Source organism: Mycteria americana, chromosome Z (genome assembly GCF_035582795.1).
Source record: "Mycteria americana isolate JAX WOST 10 ecotype Jacksonville Zoo and Gardens chromosome Z, USCA_MyAme_1.0, whole genome shotgun sequence".
NCBI lineage: Eukaryota > Metazoa > Chordata > Aves > Ciconiiformes > Ciconiidae > Mycteria > Mycteria americana.
Genome location: NC_134396.1, coordinates 12,360,556 through 12,387,599, shown reverse-complemented (window position 1 = coordinate 12,387,599; position 27,044 = coordinate 12,360,556). Strand labels below are relative to the sequence as shown.

Below are 27,044 nucleotides of genomic sequence, written 5' to 3'. Positions count from 1 at the left end.
AGCACAGAAATGGCATTCTGGCTTCCCTTCAGCTGCCTTATCTCCCCAGCTCTCGACATGTCTAAGTATACCCCCTTCTCTGTGTCAAATACCTGCCATTTGTGCTCAAATTTAAAAGCACATCCATACTTAAGATTCCAAATATTTGCTGCAGGAATGACCTTGCTGAGGCATGACCTTACATGCCTCAAAAGCCTTGTTTCTGTCTCATCAGTCAAATTCTTCCTCCTGCATCCCAAACCAATTATGTCTTTCAGTGGCATGGTACACAGCAAGCCTGCCTCCTCCCATGTGCCTCACTGCTTATCTCTGGCTATATGCCTGAAATAAACATGATGGCTTTGACCAAGAACTACCGATCCATATGCAGCAACCAGAAATACATGAACATTTCATACTGCAGTTGCCTATCTGTCCACAGTATTACTTTAAACATACCTAATGCTCATCATCGCTGAAGCTGTACTACCCGCGCATTCTCACTTATATAGATAATGGAAAATCAACTTCATATGCAAATTCATCTTTATATGAAAACACTGCAAAGCTACTTACATTGAGTATTCACAATTGGCATATAGCTAACCAGTATGTCTTGCAATTATTTCCTTACACATTAAGCTAGGCACTTACTTAGCATCTTCTGATACAACATCTTCCAATTTTGGCTTCTTGCCCAAAACAGCATCTTCAGTACTATTGACTTCAACTTCCCTTTTGGGCTTCCCTGTTGCAGCTACTGAAGATTTTTCCTCCGACCGTTTTCTGCAACATAAATACACAACAAATTTAAAGTTTGCCGCTTTCATGTATGTATTTTCAGAAAAAAAATCAGGTGTCCTACGGCAACAGTGACCACATTGCATTCAGGGCACAACCAAGGGAACTCCACCCACGAAAACGTGGGTTTTCAAACCACTTCCCAGATGAGCTTGCCCCCAGGTCCCCGCGCTCCCCAGTCGCCCACTGCGCCCGGGCGGGCTACAGCTTTGGGGTCAGGGATACCAGGAAAACGTGTCCTTTTAGGCTGCACCGACTTCCCGGTCCCGAGGTCGGTCAGTAGCTCAAGCAAGCTGGCAGAAACCGGGCCCAGCAGCGCGGCCCAAGCCTCCGCCGCCAGAGCACCCCCGGCCCTGCTCCCCCGGCTCCCCATCGAGCCCTCACCCTGGTCTCCTGGCACCCTCGGTGGCGCCCACTTTGCTCTTCTTGGCGCCCGAGGCGGCGGCGGCCGAGTCCTCCTCAAACACGCTGAAGAGCTCGTCCCCAAACGCGTCCGCCATCTTCCCCACCGGTCCCACAATGCCTCGCGTGGCACAGCCTCCCCCCACCCCCCGGATCCTCTCCGCCCCTACCCCAGCGCTGCACCCCGAGGAGAAACAGAGCCCCCCGCCGCCCCCAGCCACCGGGAACCTCACACACAGCCCGATCCGGATGCCTCCCCGCCAGCACTGGGGCACCCTAACCCTCCCTTCAGCGCACAACCGCCCCCAGGCAAGCCCTTCCCACAACCCCCCGCGGCCGGCGGTGGCCCTTGCCCCGGACCTGATTTCCGCAAGGCCTCGGGGGCCTGGCGGAGGCGAACTGCGCTCTCCCTCAGGCGCTGACCAATGGGAGGCGGAGGGCGGTGCCAAGCGGGCGGCACCTGCCAATGGGGAGTGGCAGGCGGTGCCGAGCGCGGTGCCCGGATTTAAGGGTCAGGCCGGTTCCGGTGCGGGCGGGGGGTGTCATGGGCGGCCGCAACAAGAAGCAGCGGGCGGGCAGCGCGGCCCATACCGCCTCCGCCGCCACCGCTGCTGCCCGGGCTCGAGCCGCTGCCGAGGCTGGCGCTGCTGCTACGGAGGGGGGCAGCCGAGCGGCGCCGCGGCCGCCGCCCGCCTCCAAGGAGCCGCGTGTCAAGCAAGGTAGTGGGCCCCGCGGCGTGAGGCGGCCCCGGCTAGGGAGCCCCGGGGGCGGCTGTGCCGTGGGGAGGAGGGGTCCAGGGTCCAGGCGGCGGAGGGGTGCTCCGGCTGGCCGGGAGGGCAGCTTTGTCAGGGAGCCCCCAGGGGCGCGGCCTGCCTCTGCCTGGGGGCCTCGGCGTTGCGGGAAGAGGCTTGCTGAAAGGCTTGACGTTATTGAGCGTCGAGAGAGGCACCTGAAGTCCCTCCGACACGGGGTTGGTCGGGCGTGGCTTTAGCCTGTCTCACTTCCTAGGGTGTCCCGGAGCCTTGTTGGTATAAGCCTTGTTGGCATTGATGTGTTAGTTACAGAATGTCTTGTCATTAGGTTATTGCCAGTTGTTGTGGAACAAGTGTTGGTGTGGTGCCTTCCCAGTAATGAGCTTGTTTTGTAGATGTTCGTTCCATATGTGCTCAAAACCAATGTAATGTGGATTTGGGATATTTTTTTGTGAGTCATGAAAAAAGTCCAGAGCAGGTCCAGGGCTGGAGGCACTTCAGCAGTGTTGGATGAGCTGAGGGATGACTGTTCTGGGTGCTGCCTGAAAAACTATCATTATGTAGCACTGTGAGATGGCTGTTTCCAATAAACCAGCTTTGCCAGAGGTAGCTCAGATACAAGCTGTTACTGATGTTATAAGGTGTTGCAGACCATAAGGAAATCATGCAATGGCCAGGCCATTTGAGATTCCAGCTTGTTAACAGGAAGTCTTGCAATCCATGAACTTAAACTTCCTGAACCTATTCATGTAGTCTGCTTTTACAAATTTGGGCTCTGCTAAATGTATTTCTTATGTCTCCCACTCCTCCAACACCATGGTGCTCAGTCCTCTTGAGAAACTATCCTGCTTATCTCCCAGGTTGTCTGCTGTGGTGAAAAATAAGTCAGTGTAAGCTAGTGTAGTCTAAATACTGTGTAGTTGCACAGCCTACCAGTAAGTGCCAGTGATTAGCTTGTGAGTGCTAAGTGCTCTTTGTAGTTCCTGACCAGAGGTGACCACTTTTTTTTTTTTCTGAAATGCAGTTACCTACACCCAGCCCTGATACAAAAATGGGCTCTCCTAGAGCCTCTCTGCAGGCAGCCCAGCACGGATGAGCTGTCCAGCCTGCTGGGAGGTAGCAGTGCCTCCCGCAGCACAGTGCTGCTCCCTCTGGGGTGGCGTGCAGCCTGGAGGGGTGGTGAAAGCTGTGAGGTTGCTCAGCTTCTTTTTACCTGTGCAGTACCAGAAATAGTATGTGTGTTCTGAAAACGATGGAATCCAGTATCAAGCTGTATATCGTGAGATGCCAAACCATTCTAATGACAACAAATAGCTTTGTGAATTAATATTTTTCTAACAGCTGCTTAATGAAAAGTATTTAAGAATGATCAGACCAAAGACCTCGGTAACCCAGTGCCCTCTCCTAGACAGGGCCAAAAGCAGATACCTAGGTAAGAATAGGTCAGACATGCAGGAATACTTCCACAGGGTCCTCTTACATCCTCCAGCAGTTGCGGCTTAGGGTCTTCCTGAGCCAGATGCAATGTTTTTTCAAAGACTGATTGATTTCTTTACTACAAAGCTATCCTGTCTGCTCTTGGACTTCGGTAAATGTCCAATATGACAGCGTTAGTGGCAAAGAGTTCTATTATGTAGCTATGCACTTTGTAATAAAAAGAACCTCAACAGTCTTACTTGTTTTGAACCTGCCATTAGCTTTCCTATTTTGCACTGCTTGTTCCAGTGTTGAGAGAGAGCGAGCAGTCAATCCCATTTCCTCTCATTGTGCCACTTGGGATTTTATATTTTGTCTGCTAAGAGTCATACCCTTCTTCACTATTCCTTGTTTAAAGCCTTTCTGTATGATTGATTATCCTTATTGTTGTTATGTACCTGCATGTTCCTGGCAAATTAGTGTAATATTTGCTTGCACTAACCTGTATTATGTTTGGTCTGCTTTAGCTACTGTAAACAATGTCCTCTGTATTCTGCTAATGTAATTGATGGTTATTTGCAATTTGCAGGTCCAAAAACTTACAGTTTTAGTTCAACAACAGATTCCAGTGCTGGTGCAAATCTAGATAAATCTGTTCTTAAGGCGAGTATCTTCTTTAGGTAAAAAAAACTTTGGTTTTCATAGTACTCTTTTAGCTGAGTAAATATTTCTCCAGCTCTTCTTCAGTATTATGTTATGCAGGTAAACTACATTCATGTATTAGGCATTAACTGTCTTGAGCTTGATGTGTTTGGGATTTTGAGTGTGCTTTAAGAAATAGGAGTAACGTAACAGGGCAAGAGAATGTCTATATTTTTTAAGTAACAAATGATACGTTGCATGCAGGACTATTAAGAGTTATGTTTGGACTTCTGCTGTGCATATGGATTCTTCTTACTGTCAGAGGAAGAATACAGATTTTATACAACAACCTCAGTAGCAACCAAAGCTTGGTTCATGTTTTAGAAGTGTTAAAAATAATAAAATTATTATTTTACTAAAATTATTTTTTAAGCCAGGTAAAAAGGAGAGTGTCACAGACTGTATCTTGATGATCAAGTTATTTTACACCAGTTCTTGTAGGTAGAGGAGAAAGGCCTTGTTCTTTCTGGTAGAAATTTTTTTTTCCCCCCTTACAGTATTTCCATTGACATACTAAATTTCCTTGAAGATGTAAATGGGTCTTCTCTGTAATAAGGCATGAACTCTCCTATTTCAAGTAAAAGCATATAGTTTGCAAAAGTAAAAAGAAAAAACATGTCCCTTTTGTAATAAATGTTTACTACACTTATGGAAAGCTGGAAAAGTTGGGATTTGAATGGCAGAGAGATTTCTGCATTCTTATTTTCTTAGCTGTGAAGAGCATTGATAATGTCATAAAAATTTATAATGTTTTGCTTTGTATCAACTAACTTCCTCTGTGCAGGTAATGATAAATGGTAATTTGGAGAAAAGGATTATTGATGTAATCAATGACCATAAAAAACAAAATGATGACAAAGGAATGATTTCCAGAAGACTTACTGCTAAGAAACTACAGGTAGAGTTTAAAGTTTTGTTCTCTGACCGTTGTTTATTTAGAATAAACAGTTTCTTTTTTGTCACTCATATAATGTGTTCTACTACCCTTCTGCATGTAGTAGAAGCCAGTGTAGCATGCTCTCCACTAGTTATGTTAATGATTAGTCAGTGGAATTGACAAGTATGCTTATTAGGAGAGAGATGTCTTTATGCATTCAGTACCTAAAATCAGAGTCTTCAGACAGGATAGAAGCATAGAACTTAATCTGAATGTTTTATGTTTCCTACATTTTTTGTTCCATGTAGCTGGAAAATTGTAGGTTTATCTTTCTAACTAGAAAATATGTTCTCTACAAAGGCTGGAATGCAGATTTATTTATACATATGCATACATTTTTACAATAAAATCATTATAAGCTCTGTATGCAAAACAGGATTTTCTACTTAGCCTTCTGATATTAATTTATGCTGTTTACCTCCATTGAATGCCAGTTACCTGATATGTGGGAAATAGGAGTTTACAAGCCTATATTAGATTGCTAGATTAAATCCTAACATTTTCTAACTTTTTTATTTCTAGGATGTATACATGGCTTTACAGAGATTCTCTTTTAAGACTGAGCACATTGAGGAAGCAATGAAAAATACACTTTTATATGGTGGTGATCTTCACTCTGCACTTGATTGGCTTTGTTTAAATCTTCCTGATGGTGAGTATGGTGACAGAGAATTGACTACAGTTTTTAACAGAAGAACAATAGGACCTGCTCTGGCATGGGAATGCCTCATAGTAGTAATTAAATACATTGTTTCACTAAGACTGGTAGTCGTCACAGTGTTCCTTTCCCAGATGTGCTGCTGACTGGTATTGGGATATTTTTTAATGTATAAAGTCTTGTAGACCTCTTATTCCTACTCTTAGAGTTTTATGGAAGTCCAGCAAGCAAATGCTGACTTGCCTAAATGCTAAAGCCTAATTTTATTTCAGGCATGCTGGTTTTGTTTTATGTTCTTCTAGTTGTCTCCCAACACACTTTAAAAGATTTTCAGTAATTATTATTGACATATTCTGTGACATGGGTTTTTATTTTGAAGATGCCTTGCCTGAAGGCTTTAGCCAGCAGTTTGAAGAACAGCAACAGAAACCTAGAGCAAAATTTTGTTCTCCTGTGTCACAACGTGAACCTCCACCTCGCTTAGTAGATAACAAAAAGAAAGAAAATGGCCCTGAAACTAAGGTAATCTGAGAAATTAGTTTGCGTTTACTGGGGGGAAGAGAGGACAAAGTTTTCTAAAATATAGAATTTGCATTGACTTCCAACACTGACATGAAAAACTTTGAAAATACAGTATGCTTAATAATTGTCATCCACATTATTTTAACTTCAGTGGAATGGTCATTTGAAGGTAACTTTTTTCTTGTGAAGTCTAGAAGGCTCTTTGTAGCTCACTTTTGTAGTAAAGCATAGCTTAATTTTCTCCTGGAATGGGTTCATTCTGTTTATTTACAGATGGCACTCTCTACGTACTTGTGTGGGTTTAAGTTTGCCTGCGTACTTGCAATGTTTTGATTTCTGGGGTTATTGAATCTCAAATCTAGAAATAGAAAAGATTTCTTGCAAAAGTATTTTTTTTTTTCTTACAGCAGTTTTAATCGTTCAAGTGTTAAGATCTGTGTAAGTGTATCGTGAGATGTTTACCCTGGTTGGAGAAGTTTGCTCCATGGGTTTTTGTGTTAGTTGTGTCATATAACTTAGTTGATATATAAAATCTTAAGCAACAGTTCTTAAATACTGACAGAGAAAAGCATTGGTGTTTTCACTTACTGTTATCATTACTTTTAATTTTTGTTGCTCTTCCTAGGAGACAAATGCGGGGAAAGAGAAAGAAATGAGTATGAAGGAATGGATTTTGCGATATGCTGAGCAACAGAGTGATGAAGAGAAGAATGAGTCTGTGAAAGAGACAGATGAAGAAAAGTTTGACCCAGTAAGACAGAATAACACTTCATGGAAGTCTTTCAAAAACTGATATGCCTGGCACATCTGCAAGTGGTGGATCTATTTTGTTAAAAATTGGGGGTTGAGTACTTTTTTTGTTATCCATTTTTACATTTGCAGGCTACTGAAGGGGAAATGTGTCTCCTTTCCTAAATTGTTTTTCCTTTCCTTTTTTTTAAGGGGCTCAAAATATTGAATACATTGTGCTGGAAAGGAAAAATTCCTAAAGCACGTCTTAGTGAGATTAGGAAAGTGACTATCAAATTGTGAGAGGTTTTGACTGTTAGTTATGTAAAAACTATTTGTTCCTCCTTTGTGTAAGCTTGGTATAAAGAACAAAAGACCCCCACTTTTTTATTATGAAGTTTATTAAAAGTGACAAGTGTACAATATTCAACTTGTAATTAATAATTCTGTTTGAAATAGAATGAGAGGTACGTACATCTGGCCGCTAAGCTTTCAGAAGCAAAAGAACAAGCAAGCATCTCCAAGCAAGACAAAGACAAGCAAGGCCAGAAGGTCGCACAGGAGAAAATAAGAAGAATTCAGCAAGGTAGAGCTATGCAAATTACCTGTGTTTTATTTTGTGGCCTGTGTATTTGTTAGGCAAGTAAGTCTCTGAGTCAGATTGAATTGATTTCATCATCTTTTATGCCACTGTGTGAGTTGCAGGCTTTCCTGAGTCTATCCTTTCCATGTGGGTCAAATTCTAAAAAGTTGGTAATATTTCACTACATCTGGGTTTGGATGCTCAATAGGAATTAATATAATTGATCTTTTCTTTTTAAAGAATAAATGCTTAGCAGAATAAATGCTCAAGAATAAATGCTCATTTCTGTCATTTTCTCTGGCAGAAATGGCAATACTTGAAGAACATCCGGTATTTAATCCGGCTCTGAAGATTTCAAACCAACAACAAAATGAAAAGAAGAAAACCCCCTCAACTCAGCCTCAAGAAACCACTTTGAATTTGAGCTTGCTTGAAAAACCCGATGGTGCTGCAAAGGAAGAAAGAGGTGTGTTGGAAATGGTTCAGTACAAGCTTGAAGTGTACTAAAAATTTCCAGTACTAGTTCTTGGTTTTCTAGGTTGTATTGCATTGCAGTGCGGAGTCATCAAGGTTGGATTGTAGGAAAGTAAGGTGGACTACCTCGCTGACCAAGCTGACTTTAAAGGATGTGTATTTTTTTTAGCAGATGATGTTGAAAGCTATTTTTGCTATACAGTCATGTCTAAAGTTTTGATTTTTTTAATTGTAGGGCTAGTTACTGTTTCCATTGTAACCCTCTCATCTGTTTCAACTATTTTCATTGTAAACCTTCAAGCTGCTACATTATTTTCTAATAACCAAACTTTAGTGAAAGTTCTTAAATTATTGGGTGATCAAAGATGGCAAACAAAATATTGTAATTAATTTCCTGCTAGATACTTTTGTGGGAAGAGCAGGAATTTTGCAGAAATACTGGTACTGACACATGACAAACGTTTCAGAAAATACTGTTCTCTAGTAAAAATACATTTGAAGAAAAGGTAAAAACATTCTTGGCTATCAAAGGAATGTCAAATTTTAGGAGACTTAAAATGTGTCTTTCTGCTCTTGTAGTGAAAAAGAAGGAACCACTAGATATAAGAAATTTTGATTATAGTGCTCGAAGCTGGACTGGTAAATCTCCAAAACAATTTTTGATTGACTGGTGCAGGAAGAATTTTCCCAAGAGTCCAAATCCTGCTTTTGAAAAGGTTCCAGTTGGAAAATATTGGAAATGTAGGTATGTATTTCCTATAAATTTTACATTTTTCTTTTGGTTCATTTAAAAATAAGTGTTGGCTACTTCTGTCTTGTCATGTTGATCCAGATTTATATGAATATAGTGCGTTTAACCCAAACTCTCTTTTTTTAGTCCACTGGGGAGGTATTTCACGCTGGATAGCTCTGCAAAAGTAATGCTTAGACTGGACACTATTGCAAAAATAAGATTCTAGTGAATGATCCCATAAAGAAGGGATTTGTTTTTAATTCTGTACTACTGATTGAAAGGTTCTGAGGCAAACCTGTGAGATTAAATTTGGACAATTAACTTCTGGTATTCTCATTCAAAGTAATATATTAAATGAAAAGTTTTAAGCATATGAATACCAAAAACCCTTTGGGCATTGTTTAAAATGAAGTGGAAGCTAGAAATTTGTTTGAAAGCTGCCATAAGTTTTGTAACCAAAACAATGAAGTATCAGTTTCTTTTAGAAATTAAGTTTCTTTTAGAAAACGAGTCTATAATATAGTGGTATAAAGTAGAATATTGTCATGTACAAAAAAAGTAGACGTGGCATTACAAATGAGTAATGTTTCTTGAAGGAACCAAGTAAAAGAACTAGTCTTCTTGCTCAAGCTAAAAGCTACTAATACCCTGTCCCCCTAAGAAAATATGAGAAATTTGACTGCTGGTCTGACTGGCATATATGCGCTAAACAGATGTTGTCATCTCAGTAGATCATTAACTGTCATCTCAATCTATGCTAAGTAGTTACAAGCACACAAACAAGTATTTAGTCCTTCTTCCAAAGCAATTAACCTTAATGGTGATCTGTGTGTATAAGTACTTTTCTGCTTTGAAGAAAATTAACACATTTGTTAAGAGAAAAAAAAATTCACAAATTCACTGCTGGAATCTGCTGCTGAAAATATTCTGCTAGTCAATCAAACTTTATTGGTTGTTTCTGTTTACAAAATATTATGGAGTAACATTAAGTTTATCTAGCTTAGTTTCTCTATTTGAATTTCACTCATGTTTTAAACAAAAGCATTAACAGGTGTGCTATTTATATAGATAACAAACTAAGAGAAATGCCTGTATGAATTTGTCTTTAAGGGTCAGGATTACTAAATCATCAGATGATATAATGACAATGTGTCCTACAATCGTAACAGAAGATAGTATGCAAGCACAACATCTAGCTGCTACTTTGGCGCTCTATCATTTAACCAAAGGACAAGTAAGATTTTCACCAATATTACTGTTCTTAGCCTGGAATCTGCCTCTGCACTTGTTTGTTATAGTATCTGTAGTTAAATTCTAAAAACAGTTTAATGAAGTGTTTCCCATTAAATTCTTTGTTTGTATTACATGTTGATTTACTTTTAGCTATAATCATGCATATGTGTTGCAGCATACAGGGAGGAAATTTTTTGATAGTAAAACTGTTGTTTCAGTGTTGTAAAGAATGCAAGCCAGTTGAAAATAAAGTGTGTTGTTGATGTTTATATTACTCTTTTCATAGTTTCTGTATTTAGAAATAGCTCCCTATTTCATGTTTTGTCATATCTTTTGCCACTCAAGTTCATTTACACATAAAATGTTAGTGGTACTACTAAGTAGTACATAAAGTATTTTTTTCTGCTTTTTCCACCTGAAGTCAGTTCATCAGTTACTGCCTCCTACCTACAGAGATGTCTGGCTAGAATGGAGGGATATTGAAAAGAAAAAGGAAGAAGAAAACAAGATAGAAACCAACAAACCTCGTGATAACTTTATTGCTAGATTATTAAACAAACTCAAACAACAACAACAACTACAATCTGAAACGCAACCAAAAGTGTCTGAAGGTCCTGAAGATTCCTGGGAAAACTTAGTTTCTGATGAGGACTTCAGCAGTCTCTCCCTTGGGACCTCAGACACAGATAATTTGGAACCTTCAAGGATTTTGTTCAAAAAGCTGCAAAGTTCCTCCAGATACCAGAGGCTTCTGGAAGAGAGACAGGAGTTACCTGTATTTAAGCACAGATACTCGATTGTAGAAACTCTTAAAAAACATCGAGTAGTTGTTGTGGCTGGTGAAACAGGCAGTGGGAAGAGTACCCAGGTGCCCCATTTCTTGTTAGAAGACTTGTTGCTAGATGAAGGATCAAATAAATGTAATATTGTTTGCACACAACCCCGAAGAATCTCAGCAGTGAGTCTGGCAACCAGGGTTTGTGAAGAGCTAGGCTGCGAATCAGGACCAGGAGGAAAAGTAAGATGTGTCTGAATTTCTTTTTCTAGTCTTGATCAAATACAGGGGGCTGAATTGTTGGTACAAAGTGAAAACATTATTTCTTACATAACCAAATAATTACATGTTATTTTCTCTTGAAAAGGGCTTGTTGCTGTGTCAGCTGTTTCTTTCCACATTGTTACCTGTGAACCTCTGGGTATCCATATATGACTTCTAAAATCTTTAGAGGGTGATAAAGAGCAAGAGTGTTTAATAATGGGGATGGTCAAACATTGGAGCAGATTGCCCAGAGACTGTGGCATCTCTGTCATTAAGAATGGAGAAAACTCACCTAAATAACCTAAATAAGGCTCTGAGCAATCCAGTCTGGCTCTGAGTGAGGCCCTGCTTTGAGAGAGGCCCCTTCCAACATAAGTTATTTTGTTATTTGAAGAAAACCAAGGTCCTGTATGTTTTATGGTAGTCTATTTGTGCAAAAATATTTTTGTTTGAGGACTGCAAAGAGCCCTGAAAAGAACACTGAGTTTAGCAGCTCTTTGCTACTCTGGAGAAATTTAGGTTTTCAGTGTATTTTCCCTTTCCTAACAAAGGAAAGTGCATGTATAAAAAAAAAAGTGTGGTAGTCATTCACCATGTGATTTAATTAGCAACTCGTGCAGTGTCTGAATCTAATGGTGCTTAAATTTCACTTCATTTTGAGTATCTCTAGCTTGTATACTATTTTAAGTTATTCCTATATTTTTAATATCTTTTTTTAAAGAATTCCCTGTGTGGATATCAAATCCGTATGGAATCAAGAACAGGAGAAGCAACCAGACTACTGTACTGTACAACAGGTGTCCTGCTTCGGAAACTTCAAGAAGATGGTCTTCTTTCAAGTATATCTCATGTTATTGTAGATGAGGTTATCAGCTCTTACTATTCTGCAGAAACTATAGTTATTCTGGGCCTTGACTTGTACTAAAGCCTAGATATGTTTTAATTCTAGGTACACGAAAGAAGTGTCCAGTCTGATTTCTTGCTAGTTATTCTGAAGGAGATCTTGCATAAGCGTTCGGACCTGCATCTGATTTTAATGAGTGCTACTGTAGACAGTGAGAAGTTTTCCAGCTATTTCTCACACTGTCCCATTTTAAGGATCTCGGGGAGGAGTTACCCTGTTGAGGTAGGTAAATGGTTCTTTGATTATGCAAGAGACTTTGTATGCATATATACAGTGTTTGCCTGGTTAGTGTCTATAGGAAATACCTATATCACTTTTTTCTTACCAAAACTACACATCTTAAACATGTGTTTCAAGGACTTGTAACCCTTTTCCTTTTTGAAAATATAAAATAGTTTCTGTGCTTTGAAGTGCAGGGTTGTACTATTTTTTTTTCTGATGGATTTATTATTGATTAAAATCAGTCCATCAGTGACCCTTTGGTTTTTGTCTATTCAACCTAGGTAGAAAGGAAAGCATTAAAGAATTCCCCCTACCCCCCATGCAACTTTGTCATTACACTTTTATGTCTTTCTCATGCATGCTATATAGGCTATGGTAAGCAATGTTAGTGATCATGTGGAGAGGCCCATTAATAAACTTGTAGCCGTTTAGGTTTTGAAAACCTAAACTCTGAGTTAAGGTTTTCAAAAATCATAAGAAAGATTAAGTTGAAATCTGCAAGATCTATTACAACTTTAAAAGAGAAGGGCATGCCCTGTTTAGCTTTGTATGTAAGCTTTAAAAAACAAAAAAGGTACTGATTAGTTTTTGACATGCCTTGTATTTCTCCTGTGAATTTTCACTAAAGATTTTCCATGTTGAAGATGTAATTGAAGCAACTGGCTATGTTCTGGAGAAAGACTCAGAATATTGTCAGAAGTTCTTGGAGGAGGAGGAGGAAGTAACAATAAATGTTAGTAGCAAAGGAGGAGGCACTACAAAGTATCAGGTAAAATAGGCATTTCTAGTTTTGGGTTGGAAATTTTTATCACTTTTAATTATTTTTATAATTTTAGTTCCTCTTATTAAATGCAATTGAATTGTATAATATCAAATATTCTTTCAGTTGATAAGACAGACATGATGGCACTCCTAGAGTGGAAACAAATATTTATTAGTGCTGCACCTTTATGTTTGTCTCTCCAACTCCTTTATAGCTTCCTTGATTTTGCTATATTTGACATTGAATTCTCTTGTACAGATTCCCAGCTCCAGATCTGTAAGCAACAGCAGAGGAAAGCATTTAAGTTTTTTCTCCCAAAGAATTCTTCTAAGTAATGAACCTAAGAAAAGAGGCAAGGCCATATCCTTCTTAGCTGAAAAACTCTGAAGATCCTCCAACTTGGCATGCCAAATGAGATGATTTACATGAGATTGTGTAGAGCTTTTTAGTTTAGCAGGCTGTGGTTAATCCTGTAGGTACTCTGCAATGACAGCTGTATGTGCTTGTCGATCAAAATTCTTGAAGGGAAGAGTATATGAATGCCATCTGACTTTAGGCAACTTAGGCTGTTCATCCAGACTGTATATATTTTGGGTAGATACCAGTCTGCTCTGACGTGCTCTCAAAATCTCTGCAGGACCATTTAGCTTGGCGTGATCAAACACCGATGCATATGTTGAAAAATATGCTCTCATATGCTCTGCTGGCTTTTTTCCTGGAGTGGTAGTTACCGCATACATCACAACAGCATCCTTTAGTTGAAGCTCAAGTGCTCTCCTGAGTGCTCCTCCATCCTTGTGGTTTATTTCTGTTGAGCCTTCGGTACAGAGAGATACATGGTGGCAAGCTTCTCTAAGTGCATTGATTAAAAATTAAATAATTTACAATAGTGCCACTTAACATAGTAGCCTTATGCTAAGTATGTATCTGGAAGATGTTTACAAACAATTTAAATGTCTGTATGTTCTGCTAACTCTCCCTTCCTCCCCCTTTCCTCCTGCTCCAAAACACTGCAGGAGTTGCCACCTAATTCACTCTTAACTTTCGTTGCAACCATTAGTTGAGAAGGGTGAAGTGAGGGAGAGGAGAAAGGGGAGACGGGTTTCTTACACCCCAAAATAAGAAGAGTAGCCAATGCGTTATCCCATTTTGAACTGATACCAGTTGGATGCCAGATATGGACCTGGCAACTGTTTTCATTTGTAAAACAGACTGTATAGTAGTGCTTGCACAGACTTTAATTTTTACTTTTTTTTTAATCTGGGATGTTGTTTAACAGTAGTAGATACCTATACACATGTTATGTAGGTGTCTGTGACTTAATTTAGCTCACACTGATTTTGGTGGGGAGTTAGTCAGTTAAATGTGTCTTATCTCAATCTCCGTTTTAAGAACCTAATTTAAGTGAATGACAAATTGACCTTCTGCTGTCTTACCTTCTTCTAAAACACTGAGAATATTTTTTTTTCTGCTCTTCTTTTTTAGGAGTATGTCCCAATCCAGTCTGGATCTGGTATCGATTTGGCTCCTTACTATGCGAAGTATAGCAGTCGTACACAGCAAGCTATCTTTTATATGAACCCTTACAAGATCAACCTTGAACTTATTTTGGAGTTGCTTGCATACTTAGGTACAGTCTACTTCTTAAGAAGCTTATATACTTGGGGCTGTCCTTTGGACTTACTTTCCAGTGCTTTCTACTGATAATGAACTACTTGACTTCATTCTTATGTGAAACATCCTAAAAAGTGTTTACTGCAGGGCCCAGAATTAGTTTGTGTTCTCAAGTGAAACTGTTTGCAAGTGCATGTTTGTTTTAACTATGTGCCTGTACCGTAACTTTCCAGATAGAAGTCCCCAGTTCAAGAACATTGAGGGTGCTGTGCTGATCTTTTTACCAGGCCTTGCCCATATCCAACAGCTGTATGATCTAATTTCAACTGACAGAAGATTTAACCTGCGTAACAGGTAATGCAGATATTTTTTATAAAGTTAATAGTTTAACTTAATGTTTGTTGGATTTTAAGGTCTGCTATTCTTGAAAAGGGAAACTGAGAGCTATACCTCTGAGCTGTTTGTGCTAGAAAGGTACTTTTATTATCTAAAAATGATACAAGTAAAAATGACAGGTGCTTAGGAATGGTACAGTAGTAACTTTTTTCTTTTTATTTTATTTTTCAACAAACTTACTTAATCACAAAGCACTTGACTACTTCTTTTCCACTTCTTAGGGTATGGAAGCTGCCAGATCTGCGATATAGCTTTCTATGGCTTACTGTTTATGTGGAAGTGATTAATTCCTGAGAAGAGATCCAGAGACAGTAACCTATCAAGAGAAATGGCATAGGGTTGTAGTGACAGATAGTTTCAAAATTTATTTTGTGGGTCACTAAAAGTTAGCAACACGATGGCATAAAAAGAACACTTGCAGTCAAATTCTAAAGATTCATAGATGGACTGAGATGTCAAGGTCTAGAAGAGAAGGAAAGTACAAGTCTCTGTGGCTGTCTCATCTCTGAAGGCCTTTATTACTCAGGCTGAAAGTTGCATGTGTGTTACAGTTCTGTGCAAAGTTCAGTAATGGTCCTTGTCTTGGAAGCACAAGGTAAACAACTTGGGTTCATGGACACCTAGTTCCCTTTTTTGCTAGGCTATTGATGTAAATTAACCTAGAGTTCTGTAGTAGTAGTATTTTTCCTGCATATTACCCAATAGAACAGCCCTATTAACTAATGGTGTTATCCTTTCTTGATATTGTAATAAAACACTGAAGCAGGCTTTCATACCTAATCATACAAAGTTTTACTCTTTCAAGTGTTCATTCTAGTTGCTTTCTCCCAGCTGTTGTCATTGTTCTGGTCTTATTTTTTTCCTGTGTCTTAATTTGGTAAGTGTATATTGATTAGTGTAATTTCTTGTTCTAGGCACAGGTTGATAGCTTTGCATTCTGTTCTTTCAACTCAAGATCAAGCAGCTGCATTTACAATACCTCCTCTTGGTATTAGAAAGGTATGATATTCAGAAAGGCAAAGTTTACCACTGAAAGGAGAAACTATGTGGGTGCAACTCTGAATTGTTTTAAAATCAAATCATACAGAATTACACAACAACTAGTTGTTCCTGGAATTTTCTCACTGCAAAGAAATAATTCTTCTAATTTGGTGCTCTGTAACAGATAGAAGCTAGCAAGCTGTGAAAACCTTGACAGCAATCAGACAAACTTTTAAACCTAATATTTTTCTAAGAGCTTCTTTAATTGTTGCTTTCCTGTATTTTAACTATTGTTAACCAGTAAGTACAGCTTTTATCTAGGAAAATAGTATTTTACTTACTGCCAAACTATTTAACTAAAAGTTGACCAATTTTGGCAGGTACTAGCTAGTAATTTTGATGGATTATAAAACAAAAAGTGAATGCAAAATTCTCACTTAACTTTTGATTCCTTGGTAATTGGGGAAGACTAAACCATTTTCCAAGTGATGTATCTTTTAGTGCTTTGTCAGATTACTTAAAGAAACATTTCTGGGTAAAAAACTTTAACCAAACTTATTCTATAATATTGATTAAAAGGATGAAAGCTGTTAGACAAACATTCCATAATTCTTTTATTTATGTTATGTTACTACTTTTCAGATTGTTTTGGCAACCAATATAGCAGAGACAGGTATTACGATACCAGATGTTGTCTTTGTAATTGATACTGGGAGAACAAAAGAAAATAGGTGAGTGTGATTTTAATCAATCATACTGTGATTACTGTAAATGTTTGGAGGCTACTACTGCAAGAATTTTGTAGTATCCTTATTAAACTACAGTTCTGGACAAAAAAATGTGCTGAGCTCATTGAACAGCTTGCAGTTTAGGTACAAGTTTGGGATAAACCTTTGGATTTTCAAATGGTGTGAAGAACAACAAGGGGAATTGTGCTTAGATATGGAGAATCAGTATTAAATACTGGTTTAAAAATAAAGTAGACCCTTTTTATACTATCTCAGTTTTTAGAAATTATTTTTGTCCATTTTAAATGTGAAAAGCCCTACAGAATGTGTTAGAACAATTTTGAATTACTAGGGATATGATATAATACAATAGCTCTTTAATTTTCCAATTTTTACACTTTCATTAGTGAGTTGTATCCAAGGTTCTATGATGTACAGTTTTCCCCCAAGTATGCTTAGTTTTCAAAACTAAATATAATATTTTCAAATAAATACTATCTAGATATATTATCAATATGCTGGTATTTAAGTTAAGTATACATCAAAATTTTAATTCTGAAATCTGAATGGGCACTTGCTTTACAATTTTTAAGGTATCACGAAAGTAGTCAAATGAGTTCCCTGGAGGAGACCTTTGTTAGTAAAGCTAGCGCTCTGCAGCGGCAAGGAAGAGCTGGGCGTGTTAGGGATGGATTCTGCTTCCGAATGTACACAAGAGACAGGTACTGTAAACTTAGTTAGCGAGATTTTGTAAATCACATAAATATCTTTGTCTCTTTTTCTGTGCAAAAACAAGAAGTCTTGTTGAAATTCACTTTAATTACTGCAAACTGGAAAGATTAAACTGAGAAAAAACCCAAACAATTTTAATATCATATGAATAAAGTATAAAATATTATAACGTCTTTTTGTTTCACGATTTTAAAGTTAATTCTATTCTTAGTATCTCTAATGTAAGTGTTTAGACAAAAAATTTCATAATTAAAGGAAAAGTGCAGCACCAAGGTATTGTAGAAGATCAGTTTTTAACACCTACTGCCCTGCATTAAATATACACAAACCTTACCTCCTGAACTTTGAATTTTTTATCAGAAAAATCTGTAGGTTTCTGAAGTGGTATCTCTATGGATAAGAGATGGGGAAAATAGCAAGTTAGAATTAGTTTCTGCAGAATTAGTTTCTGTTACTGCAGTGGAATAACCTTTTTCCTGCTTGTCTGAAAGTCTGAAGCAAATTTCAGCTGCAAAACAGCTAAGGTAAAAGTATTTTTAAATAACCAATGAAGTGTGTGTGTTAGCCACATGCAACACCTTCTGTTTGAGAGTTATGCATTTTAAGAATTTCTTTTGAAAATCGGGGTCTTACTGCCTTTCCATCTCTTTCACTAAAACTCTTGCGTTCCAAGCTACCACAAGCACTTTAATTCAATGGACGAACAGTTTACCTGTGCATTAAAAAATGTTCCACTCAACCCCTTGCCTCTCAAAAGAACATCTGCAAAGAACGAGCATGTGAAACCTGAATTTGTAAATTGAATTCAAAGATTAACTTGAGTATCTGTGATTCTATGTTTTTGTGATGTTGCAGGTTTGAAAGTTTCATGGAATATTCTGTTCCAGAAATATTGCGTGTGCCTTTGGAGGAATTATGCCTTCATATTATGGTATGGTTTTGGTCTTAGAATTACTGACCTTGTTGGCTAAAAATATTACATGTGCATTTGGAGGAATTACACCTTCATACTATTGTGTGGTTTTGGTTTTGGAATTACTGACCTTGTTAGCTAAAAACGTTTGCTAGGACAGTCCTAATCCAGTGTAGTTAGTGGGGCTTCTCTCACCAGGGCAGGGGGGAACCCAATGCCTGTGTTGGAAAATCCAGAGCATGCGGCTGAGTGAGAATAGCACACTATACTATTCCAGTTTACCTCAGAGTGACAATTCAAACTTAGTTAAATAGCCTTCAAACTGATTTCTGCTTAAGGAAGCAATTCCATTCCCTCTCTCTCCATCCTGAGTGAGTAGGGTATGCGTGGGAAAACTAGCAACCTGGCAAATCAGTGCCAGGTTGAACTGCATCTCAGTTTGAGAGTCTCCTGCTCACCTGTGACCATTGGTAACATGCTTCTCTGATAGTGGTCATGCCATATAAAGTCCTTCCAAACAATGAAGTTTTGTTAACCTAATGTGGGGTGTGTCTGTGTTCTGGGAACTAAGAGGCTGGTTCGGGGGGGAGAGAATGTGGGCTTTTGATCGCAAGAACAGCTTTTTAGTTTCCTTTGTAGCTACTATAAAAGTTTGTTATAATAATTTTTCATAATGAAATATATGCCTCTTTACTCCACAGAAATGCAATCTTGGCTCTCCTGAAGATTTCCTTTCCAGAGCATTAGACCCACCACAGCAGCAAGTAATTGGTAATGCAATGAACCTGTTGAGGAAGATTGGGGCTTGTCTGTTAAACGAGCCTAAGCTGACTCCATTGGGCCAGCACCTTGCAGCCCTTCCTGTCAATGTAAAGATTGGCAAAATGCTTATATTTGGTGCTATATTTGGCTGCTTGGATCCTGTGGTGAGTTAAAAAAAATATGTATATATATATAAGTTTTTAAAAGTATAGAAATGGTTAACTCTTTACAATTAATCTGATTTCTTGCAATATGGTATTTTGAAAGGATGATGCAAGAAGTTAAAATGTTTATTTTAGGATGAGGGCACCTGGACATCATGGAGGGGAACAATTTAAGTGTTCTTCACGATTGGACTCTATCTTAAAGGTCTTTTCCAACCTAAATGATTCTGTGATTCTAAACTCCTAGGTACTATTCACAAGGGGATAGTCAGACTTGGTCTCTAGTTCTGTCTGTTATGATCCAGGGAGTATGATACTTACAGAAAAAGCCCTCTTACATGTGTGTTACACCAGTCTGGATTACCCCACAGTTTGTGGGCCAAGAAAATGCTAATGTAAAGTTACTGCAAAGTAATTGATGTGGTAACTTATTATATGAAGACTGCAGCATAGTTTACACTTTCACCTAATCAATTTACTATACTGCAAATTAGGAGGAAGTGTGGGTATGTTAGTTGCTGAAAACTGAAAGTTAAAATTCTTTGTTCTCTCAATATTTCCTGTTCATGTGGTTTAATCTAAAGCAGTTGTTTAATCTGACCTGCACTGTATCCTATCGAGTATTGCTCTGTCATTTGACAAGCCATTTCATGTGAGTTTTGAGATTTAGTGTTTTTTTCAGTGTATATAAGGCAATATATAAGCAATGTCTTTAATATAAGTAAGTTCTGAGTTCTATGTAGGAAATTCTTATGGTGATAAGTTTTCCTTAGTAGAAGATAAAATAAAGTATAATTAAATATTACTGTGAAAGAAAATTTAAAGCTATTTGTATGATAAACCTGTAAGCTTATAATAAAATACTCTTAAGTCATGTGTACTTTACTAATTGCAGGCAACTCTGGCTGCTGTTATGACAGAAAAATCCCCATTTACTACACCAATTGGTCGAAAAGATGAAGCAGATCTTGCAAAATCATCTCTAGCAATGGCAGTTTCAGACCATATAACAATCTACAATGCTTATCTGGGGTAAATTATAATTTTTCTGTGCTTATAGCTAGATGCAGATAACACTTAACTAATGTGGTTCTGTAAAGAATCCTCAATAAGTGTCTTCTCTTGAATTGCTTGCACCTGAAGTTTTCCCATTCAGAATAACAATAGATTGCCAAATATTGTAACACAAAAGGATAGCTTGCTTAGTACCTTATCCTTTAAATCCTTTTAACTATGCTTGCACATACACAGAGGTGTACTGTGTCTGTTTATCCTAGTGTTTGAAGTATTTTGTTTGCTCTATTGTGGTATGCTGACCTGAATGTTTTGTATTTGAGAAAGTACAAATGTATATATTATAAAATGATGTACATATTTTTTTCTTTAGGATATTATGACTAAGTCTCAAAAACCACACCTGAATTTTGTTTCAACTGTCAAGACAGATGGAAGTGTGTAGTTTTTGAGGGAAAATTACCTTCTATTTTTTGTTAGTATCTGTCAAGTTTGTTACAGGCATGTTCAGGAGCGCTCTTAGACCAGCAGCATCCATCTTCATTAATGCCACTTATTTCTAGTTTTGAGCGGGGAACACTGACCAAAACACAGTATTGCCTTTTAACTTACTATCACTTTCATATTTTTATACTCTTGATGTGATTCTTTTTGTTGTAATAAGATAGGATTTTTTTCCTTAGGTGGAAAAGAGCTCGACAAGAAGGAGGGTATCGTGCTGAAATGACTTATTGCAGAAGAAATTTCCTTAATAGGACTTCACTGTTAACTCTGGAGGTAAACCAAATAATTATGCTCTGCACTCAAAAATTATTTGTTAAAACTTCCCTCTGAAAATGTCATGCCCTTTTAAAGAGGTGATATATCACATTTACTATGTAGACAAGACACAAACAAGTGGAGTGCTAGGGACTGATGAAATGCACACCCTCAATTGAGGTAGCTGTGTCTGCGTTTGAGTTTTGATATGCACACTTCGTTGGTATACATCTTTGCAGTCACTGCCATTGGAGAAGCTAGTCCTTACTTCCACCAGAGAATCAAAACTTATTAATTAAAATACATAGATTGTGTTATTCTTTATATCAAAGAACAGGTTTGGTAACAGTTAGTTTGAAAAGTGAGCCATAAACTTATGTAAATGGCCTTTTATTTTTAGTGAGAAAATGTTTTAATTGGTCTTTCCTGTTTAAGTTTGGGTGACTGAGTTCTCCTAAGCAGAAGTGGATCTTTGATGCAAATGTATCTTTTTATTTTAACTACAGGTAAGAGATTTAGTATTTGCAGTATATATAGTACCATATATCTAATCCTATATTCCAGATAATGTTTTTCTCATAGAAGCAGCCAGGATTCCAAAGTGGTTGCAGAAAAGTGTTTTTCTAGTAAGAGATTTTCCCCTGGAGAACATGAATATTTGGGATGGAGTGTCATTGCTTGCTGATGGCGTGGATTATGTACTTTCTTAAATTTAGTTTTACTAATACCTTACTAATTTCAGGATGTGAAGCAAGAACTCATAAGGGTGGTCAGAGCAGCAGGGTTCACAGCACCTACAACACAATGTGGATGGGATGGAAATGGAGCCACACAATCCCTTTCTCTCCACGAAATAGCTCTTCTTAAAGCTGTGTTGACTGCAGGCCTGTATGACAACGTAGGAAAAATAATATATACAAAGTCTGTGGATATTACAGAGAAGCTGGCTTGCATGGTAGAAACTGCTCAGGGTAAAGCACAAGTGCATCCCTCCTCTGTAAATCGAGACTTACAGACATACGGATGGCTCCTTTACCAGGAGAAGGTAAGTGAAAACTGTGAATGTAGGCAATAGTTTGTGTAAAGGTGGAATTATGCCTTTAATATTAAATAACATACACCAGTGTAAAGTATATCTGAATGTCTTATTCATCTTAAGAGTCTTCAGTATCTAATGATCCTAAAGTCCATAAAAATGAGTCAACTGAGTGCTGAAGAAAAGTTAAGGCTGAACATCATGAACAAATCTGGTCATGGTTAAACTGGTAGCTATAAATGAAAGTACCTTTCTGTGTGTCATTTGACTTAATAGTAGTATGGACTTTTTTAATACAGTGCTGTTGATTTTAATATGATCACTTTAAGCAGTAATATGTAGTAGTAACACTTCAAAGTGTGCTTTTTCTTTTTTACTGTTCTAAGCAGACTCTAAGGCTTTGAAACTTGGTTTAGGTCTCGCATATCCCAATCATAACTTAAAATTAAATAGCCAATTCTGTAATTGACTGCTGAACTTCCTAAGTGAATTGCATTTTTTTTTCCTGTCACTTTCTTCCCCTTCACAAGTGAAAATTTTGTCAGCTATTTTCTAAATTCAAGTGTTTATATTTAGTTACTCTTCTGGTAAAACAAAACCTTAACAGGAGTTGCTTAATGGCCAACTTCACTGTAGAGAAGCAGGCAATCACATTAGAATTCTTAATGCACATGAAGTGATAGTATTTTTTTAAAGCTGAAAATATTTCCTGCCCCCAATAACCTTGTAGCATAAGGGCAAGACAGCAGCTAAGGTAGGTATGTTATTCAACGAAGAGTAGAACAAACAAAGCCTGCACTTCTGTGTGAAGATGCGATCTCTGTTTCCTTTCCTCCCACTACAACTCCTTTCCATCCCATACTGTCTTTATGTGTGAGAGGCTCCAAAGCCAGAATTAGCATATGCTGAACCCCATAGTTTACTCTGTGTATGTGTCTACACATGTGCCCACATGCATGTGCATATGTGGATATAGATAGATTGACAAACCAGCTGCTGCTAAGAAGAATGTATAACAGAGTTTTACCTGCCTTTTACTTTAGTAGGCTTATTAGTTTTGATATCTCTTCTCTGAACAGCACTAGGCTAACATTATCTTTCTGTTTGAATTTAACAAGAAAATTGTGGCTGTAGCTAAGTTCCTGGTAGTGTATAAGCCTGTCACTTAGAGGTGATGTATTCTATGTGGTCTAGGGCAGACAAATTGCCATTAGTTGTTCTGTGTACAATGACTTGTGTTGATTGGATCTTAAAAGGAAAAAAGTGTATGTTTTGCTTTTAAAAGTAGCAATCAAATTTGGTGTTATAGATTTTATGTGATTTGGGGTTTTGCTGTTGTTTTTAATGCTTGTGTTTGTTTATATGCAGGTGAGGTACACTAAGGTGTATTTGAGAGAGACCACTTTAATATCCCCCTTTCCCATTTTGCTTTTTGGTGGGGATATAGAAGTCCAGCATCGGGAGTGTCTCCTGACAGTTGATGGCTGGATCCATTTTCAGGTGCGTTGCAGAGAACTACCTTTTGTGGTTCCATGGGCTTTTGTATTACACAGTTGATGTACAAGCTTAATTCAGAACACTATATACATGGGATGAAGACAAGAGGGAAGAAGGAAGGAGAGAATTAAAGGAGATGATGGGAAATTTTATATACATGTAATGAAATCTTAGCAAACCACACTCAAAAGAATAGGCTTGTAATCTGTGGCCTGTAACAGATCAGTTCCCTCTCTTTTCATGAAGAAAGTCTGTGTTCCTTCAGAAAAGGTATTGGAAATCATTATAGACTAAACTTTGGTTTATAGAGCTGGTACTGAAAGCAGAAGTGTGCTATCTTATATTACCCTTTCCTACAATCTTATAATCATGTAACTATACATTTATCTTTAAAATACTATCTATTTTGCTTTATAGCCCAAACAGAATTATTTGGGAAAGAAGAAAATCCAAATGGAAAATACCTGTTTGCTTGGGTTTGGGGTGTTTGGTTTTTTGTTTTTTTTTTTTTTTTTTCTAGGTGAAAAAGTTTTATTTGGTGTTGTGGTTTAACCCCAGCTGGCAACTAAGCCCCACACAGCTGCTCACTCCCTCCCTGTTGGTGGGATGGGGGAGAGAAGCAGAAAAGTGAGAACTCGTGGGTTGAGATAAAGACAGTTTAATAGGTAAAGCAAAAGCTGCACACGCAAGCAAAGCAAAACAAGGAATTCATTCACTCCTTCCCATCAGCAGGCAGGTGTTCAGCCATCTCCAGGAAAGCAGGGCTCCATCACGCGTAATGGTTACTTGGGAAGACAAACGCTATCGCTCCGAAATGCTCGTTCCACTTACGAAGACAAACGCTATCCCCCCTTCCTTCTTCTTTCCCCCAGCTTTATATGCTGAGCATGATGCCATATGGTATGGAATAGCCCTTTGGGCAGTTGGGGTCAGCTGTCCCAGCCGTGTCCCCTCCCAACTCCTTGTGCACCCCCAGCCTCCTTGCTGGTGGGGTGGGGTGAGGAGCAGAAAAGGCCTTGACTCTGTGTAAGCACTGCTCAGCAACAACTAAAACATCCCTGTGTTATCAACACTGTTTTCAGTGCAAATCCAAACCATAGCCCCATACTAGCTACTATGGAGAAAACTAACTCTATCCCAGCCAAAGCCTGCACATTTAGGAATGGGAAAACTGAATGCATTTTCTTAGCGTATTTTTGCAGACAAAATTAAAACAAGTGACATGCCAAAATCCTCTAAATTCTGTTAAATGGCAAACATTGGCTTTTGCTAGCCTGCCAGCTACTTGGTTACAATTTTCTGTGCTCCTGTGGGCCCTGTGTTACACTCAAGGAAGACTATAAGCAACAAAACGTTTTAGTTTTTTACACTACGCTGATGCAAGCAAGCAACAATCTAATTGAATTCACTGATTGTCACCCTTGTGTATTTGTTGGAGAACTTTTTATGGTCCCTGGGTGGCTACAGGTTATGCAGTTGCTGGGCCAATTACATCTTGTGTAATTCAGAATTTCTATTTTTCTACTGAGATGCTAAGCAGAACATGTTGCATTTTGTGCTTTTTCCATAATAGCTACTTACTGTACCACAGGCAGTATGTAAATGAAATAAAGACTGGAATAGGGAGGAATAAAATAAAAGTTTCCTGGAAAAGGCTTCAGCTTTAGATGTACAAATTCCTAGCGAGATTTAGGAGTGGTTTGTGATTGCTTTCTCAGGCCAGGCAGATGTCCTGAGAGGGAAATGTGTAGATATCTTGTTTCAGGTATAAATTAATTTGTACTTTTATACCTTGGAAAAAAGCAATTAGAGTAAGTGGGATATTGGTAAATTAATAATTTTACCCTATGCTGGTTGTTCATAATATGTGTGGGAACATATTCTGAGTTACCCTCCTGAGCTGCTGTTCTTTAGGCTGTAGTGCTACAAACAACAGGTGCTTAAAGATAAGAGGGCATAGTGTAAGCCCAGTCATTTCCTGAGCCCAGTCAAGCCCAGTCCATTCCCAGTCATATGCTTAAAACTATGTATATGCATCATGTTTGCAGGAATCTTGTTATAAACTTCTATTTATATGTAAGGTAATCTTTTTAATCTGTGTTTTGATATCAAATGTCTGAGTAATGCAAATGTTTGTCTTCTCTATAGAGAGTTTGTCTTCTCTTCTTTATAGGCTCCTGTAAAGATAGCGGTGATTTTCAAACAGCTGAGAGTTCTCATTGAGTCTGTTTTAAAGAAGAAGCTTGAAAATCCTAAAATGTCCCTTGAAGGTAACTTTACTGCATTGCTGACATGACTATTTGTTAAGTGGACCTTGTGGCAAATCTGAGGAAGCATTAGTACAGTGCATCCTCACACTAACCTAGGGTTAATGTGACTTGAGTATCATTCCGTTATCTTGAGAGACATCCAAAAAGTCATTACTAATCCTATGTATATTGTGTGGCTCACCCCAGATGTATGAAGATCTGCACAACTGCTGTTTTAAAGGTAGCCCTGATAACAACATTCAAGGTAGTGGTAGTAATGGTGAGGTCTCTGTCTCAAGACAGAAGTAAGATTGTGTGTGATTAACCTCAGGCATGTATGAATTTTAAGTGTTACACAAGTTGTCTCGCAGTTTAGGTTAATGATGGGGAACTACCTGTTGGCCCCCAAAGTAAGGTATAGAGGAGCACAATTTAAACTTTGAACACTGTATGTTCAAAAGAATATTGTAGGTGAGGAGGAAGAAAGGGAGTTCCTGTGTGCTAATGTATTTGTAGTTAACCCATCACTTTCTCGGTCTCTTTTGTGAAATACTGAAATTGCCATAACCAGCTCGTTGAGTGGTTTTATAAACTTTCTAATGAAGTACTGTGGACATACTGTTTGCCCTTTTTCTTTGCACATGGGAATCACTTGTTTTGCTTTAGAGTCTGGCATAGCCTAAAACATTAAGATTTTAAGTTGCTGAGAGCTAGACTTGTCTTCTGATTTTCTTGGGTTTTGGGAATCAATTTTTAAGCTCACTCTTTTCCATTCACCATGTTTGTTTTCTTTCCTAGATGACAAGGTCTTACACATCATCAAAGAACTGATAAAAACAGAGAATGGTAACTGAAACCAGAAATCAGTAACAAACCAGATCTTCAGTAATGGCAGGGGAAATACACACTCCAACGTTAACTGAAAGTATTTAAACGCTTAGTGTGGTTGATACCAGCCATGATGTGGAAAGACTGCATGATTTTGCATAGGATTTACCTTTCCCTATATCACTTTTAAAGATGAACATTGACTATGTTTAGCCTTTACAATACATTTGGTGTCATTTGTCTGACTGTACAGATGGATGGAAGCAGTTTCTTTTCAGTATAAAGTCAGCTGTGGCCAAATCCTCTTTTTTTTTGTTTAATGTACTAATCATACCATCGCTGGTAGTGCAGACTGTAGTAATGATTAAAGATTGGGTCCTGAATCTCAGTTGAGTAGAATTCCGTTCGATGTGTGTAAAGAGAAGACAAACACTTCTTCTGTGGGTTTCCTAAGTGGTAATTTTTTTTGATCTATGAATTTACAGTATTAAAGCAATACATCTTATAGATGTCTTCATTTTT

The 27,044-nt window shown here is 38.3% G+C and overlaps 2 protein-coding genes across 4 annotated transcripts in view; one reads left to right on the top strand and one right to left on the bottom strand.

The window, feature by feature from the left end:
* Positions 1-1,319, bottom strand: part of MTREX (Mtr4 exosome RNA helicase) — a 48,371-nt gene extending 47,052 nt beyond the window's left edge. Inside the window, exons 1-2 of the mRNA XM_075526535.1 lie at positions 1,165-1,319; positions 634-765 (exon numbers count right to left, since the gene is read on the bottom strand). Of these exons, the coding sequence (XP_075382650.1) occupies positions 634-765; positions 1,165-1,280 (248 nt within the window). The 5' untranslated portion in view covers positions 1,281-1,319. The remainder of the gene's footprint in view (positions 1-633; positions 766-1,164) is intronic.
* Positions 1,320-1,688: 369 nt separating this feature from the next.
* On the top strand, positions 1,689-27,027 carry DHX29 (DExH-box helicase 29). 3 transcript variants are annotated; one of them, XM_075526720.1, is made up of 27 exons: positions 1,689-1,901; positions 3,940-4,013; positions 4,837-4,950; positions 5,512-5,641; positions 6,027-6,169; positions 6,795-6,920; positions 7,358-7,484; positions 7,786-7,947; positions 8,535-8,700; positions 9,799-9,922; positions 10,343-10,939; positions 11,682-11,825; positions 11,910-12,086; positions 12,715-12,855; positions 14,335-14,479; positions 14,697-14,817; positions 15,774-15,858; positions 16,483-16,571; positions 17,162-17,290; positions 18,156-18,231; positions 18,915-19,139; positions 20,035-20,171; positions 20,837-20,930; positions 21,655-21,957; positions 23,317-23,448; positions 25,619-25,715; positions 26,493-27,027. In XM_075526720.1, the coding sequence occupies exons 1-27, from the start codon at positions 1,727-1,729 to the stop codon at positions 26,546-26,548; spliced, it is 4,089 nt and encodes a 1,362-aa protein (XP_075382835.1). In that variant the 5' UTR covers positions 1,689-1,726; the 3' UTR covers positions 26,549-27,027. The 3 variants fall into 3 exon arrangements, with proteins under 3 accessions (XP_075382835.1, XP_075382836.1, XP_075382837.1); XM_075526721.1 differs by lacking the exons at positions 1,689-1,901; positions 3,940-4,013; positions 5,512-5,641 and having other exon boundaries at positions 4,835-4,950; XM_075526722.1 differs by lacking the exons at positions 1,689-1,901; positions 3,940-4,013; positions 4,837-4,950; ... (3 more) ...; positions 7,358-7,484; positions 7,786-7,947 and having other exon boundaries at positions 8,562-8,696.
* Positions 27,028-27,044: the final 17 nt, after the last annotated feature.